General features: G+C 49.4%; 1 protein-coding gene across 1 annotated transcript in view; it reads left to right on the plus strand.

Moving 5' to 3' along the window:
• Positions 1–8,603, plus strand: part of LOC311119162 (kinesin-like protein KIF21B) — a gene marked incomplete at both ends in the record, with an annotated part of 18,292 nt that extends 9,689 nt beyond the window's left edge. The window contains 5 exons of the mRNA XM_084193905.1: positions 386–440; positions 1,061–1,275; positions 1,900–1,974; positions 2,306–2,416; positions 8,561–8,603. Of these exons, the coding sequence (XP_084050031.1) occupies positions 386–440; positions 1,061–1,275; positions 1,900–1,974; positions 2,306–2,416; positions 8,561–8,603 (499 nt within the window). The remainder of the gene's footprint in view (positions 1–385; positions 441–1,060; positions 1,276–1,899; positions 1,975–2,305; positions 2,417–8,560) is intronic.
• Between the last annotated feature and the right edge of the window lie 30 nt (positions 8,604–8,633).

The following is an 8,633-nucleotide window of genomic DNA, read 5'->3' on the forward strand; positions in this document are numbered from 1 at the left end:
CCCTCACACAGTGACCCTCACACAGTGACGCCACACACTCATCATCACACTGACCCTCACACAGTGACGCCACACACTCATCATCACAGTGACCCTCACACAGTGACGCCACACACTCATCATCACAGTGACCCTCACACACTGACCCTCACACAGTGACCCTCACACAGTGACGCCACACACTCATCATCACACTGACCCTCACACAGTGACGCCACACACTCATCATCACAGTGACCCTCACACAGTGACCCTCACACAGTGACGCCACACACTCATCATCATCACAGTGACCCTCACACAGTGACCCTCACACAGTGACGCCACACACTCATCATCACACTGACTCTGTTAGTTTACATCTCTTTGTTTTCTCTTTCTGCAGTGTGTTTCAGATGAAGTCTTCAGCCAGTCAGGATGACTTCAAGATTAAGTTCCTGGTAGGTGAACGTGTGGTACGATGATTTCCGGCGGAGGTTACATCAGCATTTCTTCTTCAGTTTATTTCAGTGGTTTGGGATGTTACTGACTCGTATGACATGTTTGATATGAGGAACCCTCGCTGGAGATACAGTTACAGCATCTGAGTAGCTTCTGTTGACTAAACAGAGTAGAGGTTGTTGTCTGTGAAATCAGATATGTGTAGTTCCATTAGATACCTGTAGATGGCAGCATTTACATATGAGTAATAGGGTGATAGTTGCCTTGACAGAACTCCAAGATCACTATACCACTATCTATCTATCTCCCAAGGTATAGTGAGAGTGCCGCAGTGGTCTAAGGCACTGCATCGCAGTGCTAACTGTGCCACTATAGATCATGGTTCGAAGCCGGCCGCGACCGGGGGGACCAACATCGTCCAGGGTAGGGGAGGGAATGGCCGACAGGGATGTAGCTCAGTTGGTAGAGCATGGCGTTTGCAATGCCAGAGTTGTGGGTTCGATTCCCACGGAAAAACTGTAAGTCGCTCTGGATAAGAGCGTCTGCTAAATGACTAAAATGTATAGTTTATTACATTGAAGACATCATTAGACTTTTGTTTCATTATCCCCTCCCCCAGACGGAGCCTCGTCTGTCAGCCCAGATGAAGGCGGTATCAGCAGAGTACCTTGGTCCTGTGTTAGACCCGTCCACTAAGAACATCACCAAGAGCCTGGCCTCCCTGACAGACATCCAGGAGAACGGGACCAGTATGAGCGGCCTGAGCCTCACCCTCCCCATCTTCAGGGACCGGGTGTCCAGGACCATCAACCTGCCTGTCAGGGGACACACCTTGTGAGTCGTAGGCTATGGCGCACTGTAACTTCTGGGGAATAACAATATGGCAGATGGTGGCTTCAGAACAACGCCTGCTGGCCGCCTATATAGGGAACATATATGTCTGTGATAGCAGTAATTACCAATCCTAGCTGGCTATGGCTGTGCATGGCAGTGTTACATGCTAATGCTTATTCAATTCAGTTCAAGAGGCATTATTGGCATGGGAAACATATGTTTACATTGCCAAAGCAAGTGAAATGGATAAACAAAAGTGAAATAAACAATTCTCTCTCTCTCTCTCTCTCTCTCTCTCTCTCTCTCTCTCTCTCTCTCTCTCTCTCTCTCTCTCGCTCTCTCTCTCTCTCTGTCTCTGTCTCTATCTTTCTCTCTCTATCTCTCTCTCTGTCTCTCTTTCTCTCTCTATCTCTCTCTCTCTCTCTCTCTCTCTCTCTCTCTCTCTCTCTCTCTCTCTTTCTCTCTCTCTCTCTCTCTCTCTCTCTCTCTGTCTATCTCTCTCTCTCTCTCTCTCTCTCTCTATCTCTCTATCTCTCTCTCTCTCTCTCTCTCTCTCTCTCTCTCTCTCTCTCTCTCTCTCTCTCTCTCTCTCTCTCTCTCTCTCTCTCTCTCTCTGTGTATCAGTCCCAGACAGTCTCGGGGTGGTGACACCTCCCCTTTAACAAGGAGGAAGTCTTATGACCGAGGCCAGTCTTCCAGGTAGCTAACTCTCTCCCCAGTGATCACTAATCACTGTGTTGTTTTGTTCAATCTCCACATTCCCCTTTCCCTGTCTTCCTGCATTATGTTATTCCTGTTTAATGATCCATGTGAAATGTACTTCAAATAAATATGACTTGACTTCAATCAATCAATCCATTAATCAACCAATCAATCAATCCATTAATCAACCAATCAATCATTGAATATGAGACACAAACTTAACTCCCGAAAAGTAAGATGTTCTCATAATCTCCCGCATCTCTCCACCCCCTCCCCTCCACCTCTCCCCTCCTCCCCTCAATCCCTCTCCCCTATCACTCTCTCTCAGAAATGCTGATGGGTTCACTCCCCCCTCCTCCCCCCCTCTTAGAGCCCGGAACGACCGCAACGTCTTCTCAAGGCTCACCAGCAACCAGAGTCAGGGCTCTGCACTGGACAAGTAAGTACACACACACACACACACACACACACACACACACACACACACACTGTCACCTTGAGAAACCTCCAAAGCTCTTTGTTCTCTCAGCCAAACATCTTCCTCATCCGATCTTTACTTCCTGTCTGTCATTTCCTTTCTTTCATTGTTCTCCTTCTGAGTTGTTTTATGGTCCTATGGATGAAGATTAAGATCAGGGTTAACAGTCCATGTCTCATTTACCTCACCTGGTTTCTAGGTGTTATAATGGCAGCCATTCCCTTCTCCTGGGCTGGACAGTCTAGCTGCAGGTTTCTAGGTGTTATAATGTGAAGAATCTGGCTCTGCTCTCAATGGAACATGTTGACAATGGAAAAAAATACTTTCAGCGCTCGCTAATAGAAGACGTTTTAAAAATTGATTACCTAAAGCGCAATGAACAGGAAATCACAGTGTCCTCTTGTGTTCATTCCTCTTCTTAATCGATTCTAGTTCTCAGCTCTGGAAATGTCAGCAGTTAAATGTCAGCCTCTCTAAATTGTTTGTGTACTTTATAATCTTTATTAATCCTGATAGGTTGTGGCTTTTTTTGATCCCCTGATTGGTGTAGGAAGTGGTGGGTATTAAGTGTGTGCATGTGCGTGTGTGTATGTGTGTGTGTGTGTGTGTGTGTGTGTGTGTGTGTACTAAGGTAGGCTAGGGCTGCCTGAGGTTGCCTGTTGATTCTCATTATGTAAACCAGGAGTAGGTAATTGAGCTCAGAGGAACTGGCTAGCTTCCTCTTTGGGGATGGTGTCATTGGCAGCCATTTTGTTCCGATTGAGTTGAGGATGGTGGCTGGGTGATTGGAATAGATTGTTCTGGGGGGGGGGGGGGCATATTTCAGAAATGTGTTTCATTACATGGGTAATTGTTAGATGGGTTTATCTTATGAGGTTTTGTGACAGGTCTTTTTTTTAATGCTTTATGTCGTTTTACATGGTTTTTACATCAACATTGTTTTTGGAACACTTTTACATCCATCTGTGAGTATGCTTTGACAAAAATCAATTCAAGTTATTGTTTTTCTACGCACTGTTTGTGTGTGTGTTCACTTTGCTTTGATGCATTCTCAGTTCAAACTATTGTGCTCTAGCCTTCATCATAAGAATACATTTTTTCAAACTGTTTTACACATTACCATTTCTTCTGGAACATTTATATTTTAGTCATTTAGCAGATGCTCTTATCCAGAGCGACTTACAGTAAGTGAGTGCATACATTTTCATACTGGCCCCCCGTGGGAAACAAACCCACAACCCTGGCGTTGCAAGCGCCATGCTCTACCAACTGAGCTACAGGGGACTCTAAACACTGGAAATAAAATGTTTTCTGGGAATATTCCTGTTTTGAGAAACCCCTGACACTGAAAAGAAGACTCAGACAGCTGCTCTGCTCAAACATACGCTCTTGTCCACCCACCTCAAACATACACTCCTGTCCTCCCACCTCAAACTCTCCTGTCCTCCCACCTCAAACTCTCCTGTCCTCCCACCTCAAACTCTCCTGTCCTCCCACCTCAAACTCTCCTGTCCTCCCACCTCAAACATACACTCCTGTCCTCCCACCTCAAACTCTCCTGTCCTCCCACCTCAAACATACACTCCTGTCCTCCCACCTCAAACTCTCCTGTCCTCCCACCTCAAACTCTCCTGTCCTCCCACCTCAAACTCTCCTGTCCTCCCACCTCAAACTCTCCTGTCCTCCCACCTCAAACTCTCCTGTCCTCCCACCTCAAACATACACTCCTGTCCTCCCACCTCAAACTCTCCTGTCCTCCCACCTCAAACATACACTCCTGTCCTCCCACCTCAAACTCTCCTGTCCTCCCACCTCAAACTCTCCTGTCCTCCCACCTCAAACTCTCCTGTCCTCCCACCTCAAACATACACTCCTGTCCTCCCACCTCAAACTCTCCTGTCCTCCCACCTCAAACTCTCCTGTCCTCCCACCTCAAACTCTCCTGTCCTCCCACCTCAAACTCTCCTGTCCTCCCACCTCAAACTCTCCTGTCCTCCCACCTCAAACTCTCCTGTCCTCCCACCTCAAACATACACTCCTGTCCTCCCACCTCAAACATACGCTCCTGTCCTCCCACCTCAAACATACGCTCCTGTCCTCCCACCTCAAACATACGCTCCTGTCCTCCCACCTCAAACTCTCCTGTCCTCCCACCTCAAACTCTCCTGTCCTCCCACCTCAAACTCTCCTGTCCTCCCACCTCAAACATACGCTCCTGTCCTCCCACCTCAAACATACACTCCTGTCCTCCCACCTCAAACTCTCCTATCCTCCCACCTCAATCATACACTCCTGTCCTCCCACCTCAATCATACACTCCTGTCCTCCCACCTCAAACTCTCCTGTCCTCCCACCTCAAACTCTCCTGTCCTCCCACCTCAAACATACACTCCTGTCCTCCCACCTCAATCATACACTCCTGTCCTCCCACCTCAATCATACACTCCTGTCCTCCCACCTCAATCATACACTCCTGTCCTCCCACCTCAAACTCTCCTGTCCTCCCACCTCAAACTCTCCTGTCCTCCCACCTCAAACATACGCTCCTGTCCTCCCACCTCAAACTCTCCTGTCCTCCCACCTCAAACTCTCCTGTCCTCCCACCTCAAACATACGCTCCTGTCCTCCCACCTCAAACATACGCTCCTGTCCTCCCACCTCAAACTCTCCTGTCCTCCCACCTCAAACTCTCCTGTCCTCCCACCTCAAACTCTCCTGTCCTCCCACCTCAAATATACACTCCTGTCCTCCCACCTCAAACATACACTCCTGTCCTCCCACCTCAATCATACACTCCTGTCCTCCCACCTCAATCATACACTCCTGTCCTCCCACCTCAATCATACACTCCTGTCCTCCCACCTCAAACTCTCCTGTCCTCCCACCTCAAACTCTCCTGTCCTCCCACCTCAAACATACACTCCTGTCCTCCCACCTCAATCATACACTCCTGTCCTCCCACCTCAATCATACACTCCTGTCCTCCCACCTCAATCATACACTCCTGTCCTCCCACCTCAAACTCTCCTGTCCTCCCACCTCAAACTCTCCTGTCCTCCCACCTCAAACATACGCTCCTGTCCTCCCACCTCAAACTCTCCTGTCCTCCCACCTCAAACTCTCCTGTCCTCCCACCTCAAACATACGCTCCTGTCCTCCCACCTCAAATATACGCTCTTGTCCTCCCACCTCAAACTCTCCTGTCCTCCCACCTCAAACATACGCTCCTGTCCTCCCACCTCAAACATACACTCCTGTCCTCCCACCTCAAACATACACTCCTGTCCTCCCACCTCAAACTCTCCTGTCCTCCCACCTCATACACTCCTGTCCTCCCACCTCAAACATACGCTCCTGTCCTCCCACCTCCCAAAACAAAGACATCCCTATGGGCTTGGTACAAAACATTTAGTAGTTCTACAAAAACAGCTCAAAGATTCTCAGGGAAAAGTAACAACAGGTTCTGAATACTAGATGTAGCCAGAGCCAAATATATACTGTACATATGGCTCTGGGGGTAGTCTGGTTTCATATGGAGTACAATTGCACATTGCACCCATAGGTCAGTATGCTGGGCATTAATAACCATACCCCATAAACCTCATACAGTATTAAAAAGCAGATACTATGGCAGAATTTATGGAGGTTATATTGTTCTGTTGCCTACCAACAGCTTTGCTCCCTACAGAAATCACAATTACAATGACTGCTGAGCAATAAAATATTTATAGGATGTTCCAAATGGCACCCTATTCCATTTATAGTGCACTACTTTTCACACACTTGTCAGTGTTTTCCCTACTTACAACTCAGGGAATAGGCGGTACACCGGAGCAGATCTTTCCCACAGAGACAGCTAACTAAGAGTGGGTGGGTTCTCCTGTGATGTCCAGTCTGATTGACAACCCTGTTCTCCAATCAACTGCGTTCTCCCTGCTGATAACCCAAATCCCTCTCCCAGCCTTGCCCCTTCCTCTTCCTTTACTTCCTGGTTCCTTGGAAACCCCACCCCCAATCCCAATTAGCCCTTCCTCTCCAACTGTACTTCTGTTTTATCCCTTACTGTTCTGTACGTATCCCTTCCTTCTTTAACCCAGACCCAAACCCCTAAACTTTATGGATAACCTTACCTCCCCTAATCCTAAACCTGATCTTGCCATTGGCTAGTGGCTAGTCTGAGTGGCAGATGTTGTTTCTGCTGTGGGCAGTTCTAATGTTGCTGTCTTGTCACAGGCTGGAACAGACTGTCACACAGGCTAGCCATCCCCTATTCCCTATCCCGGAACCTAACCCTAACCCAAACCTAACCCTAACCCTAACCTAACCCTAACCCTAACCTAACCCTAACCCTAACCCTAACCTAACCCTAACCCTAACCTAACCCTAACCCAAAACTTATCCCTAGCAGTATAACTCTTTCTCCTCTAGCCATAGTGCTCAATATGCTCCTAACTTATTTTCCTCTCCTAACCCTGCTCCTCTCTTCTCCTCTCCTAACCCTGTGCCTCTCCTCTCCTAACCCTGCTCCTCTCTTCTCCTCTCCTAACCCTGCGCCTCTCCTCTCCTCTCCTAACCCTGCGCCTCTCCTCTCCTCTCCTAACCCTGCTCCTCTCCTCTCCTAACCCTGCGCCTCTCCTCTCCTCTCCTAACCCTGCTCCTATCTTCTCCTCTCCTAAACCTGCTCCTCTCTTCTCCTCTTCTAACCCTGCGCCTCTCCTCTCCTAACCCTGCTCCTCTCCTCTCCTAACCCTGCGCCTCTCCTCTCCTCTCCTAACCCTGCTCCTTTCCTCTCCTAACCTGGCTCTCTCCTCTCCTAACCTGCTCATATCTTCTCTTCTCCTAACCCTGCTCCTCTCTTCTAATCTCCTAACCCTGCTCCTCTCTTCTCCTCTCCTAACCCTGCTCCTCTCCTCTCCTCTCCTAACCCTGCTCCTCTCCTCTCCTCTCTTAACCCTGCTCCTCGCCTCTCCTCTCCTAACCCTGCTCCTCTACTCTCCTCTCCTAACCCTGCTCCTCTCCTCTCCTCTCCTCTCCTCTCCTAACCCTGCTCCTATCTTCTCCTCTCCTAACCCTGCTCTTCTCCTCTCCTAACCCTTCTCCTATCTTCTCCTCTCCTAACCCTGCGCCTCTCCTCTCCTAACCCTGCTCCTCTCTTCTCCTCTCCTAACCCTGCTCCTCGCCTCTCATCTCCTAACCTTGCTCCTCTTTCTCCTCTCCTAACCCTGCTACTCGCCTTGCTCGCCTCGCCTCTCCTCTCCTAACCTGCTCCTCTCCTCTCCTCTCCTAACCCTGCTCCTATCTTCTCCTCTCCTAACCCTGCTCTTCTCCTCTCCTCTCCTAACCCTGCTCTCCTCTCTTAACCCTGCTCCTCGCCTCGCCTCTCTCTCCTCCCCCTGCTCCTCTCCTCTCTAACCCTGTCTCTTCTCCTCTCCTAACCCTGCTCCTATCTTCTCCTCTCCTAACCCTGCTCTTCTCCTCTCCTAACCCTGCTTCCTATCTTCTCCTCTCCTAACCCTGTGCCTCTTCTCTCCTCTCCTAACCTTGCTCCTCTCTTCTCCTCTCCTAACCCTGCACCTCTCCTCTCCTCTCTTAAAACCTGCTCCTCTCCTCTCCTAACCCTGCTCCTCTCCTCTCCTCTCCTAACCCTGCCTCCTCTCCTCTCCTAACCCTGCTCTTCTCCTCTCCTAACCCTGCTCCTATCTTCTCCTCTCCTAACCCGTGTCTCTCTCCTCTCCTAACCCTGCTCCTCGCCTCTCCTCTTCTCTCCTAACCCTGCTCTTCTCCTCTCCTAACCTTGCTCCTCTCTTCGCCTCTCCTAACCCTGCTACTCGCCTCGCCTCTCCTCTCCCTCCTAACCCTGCTCCTCTCCTCTCCTCTACTAACCCTGCTCTCCTCCTCTCCTCTCCTAACCCTGCTCCTCTCCTCTCCTAACCCTGCTCCTATCTTCTCCTCTCCTAACCCTGCTCTTCTCTCTCCTAACCCTGCTCCTATCTTCATCTTTCCTAACCCTGCTTCTCTCCTCTTCTGCTTCTCTCCTCTCCTAACTCTCCTCTCCTCTTCTCCTAACCCTACTCTAACCCTGCTCCTCTCCTGTTCTGTCTTCAGGTCGGATGACAGCGACTCCTCTCTCTCTGAGGTTCTCAGGTAGAGATATCTATCTGTCTCTGCAATTCTGTCT

The sequence above is a fragment of the Coregonus lavaretus genome, assembly GCF_964263955.1.
Source record: "Coregonus lavaretus genome assembly, contig: HAP1_SCAFFOLD_8844, whole genome shotgun sequence".
In the NCBI taxonomy this organism is placed as follows: Eukaryota; Metazoa; Chordata; class Actinopteri; order Salmoniformes; family Salmonidae; genus Coregonus; species Coregonus lavaretus.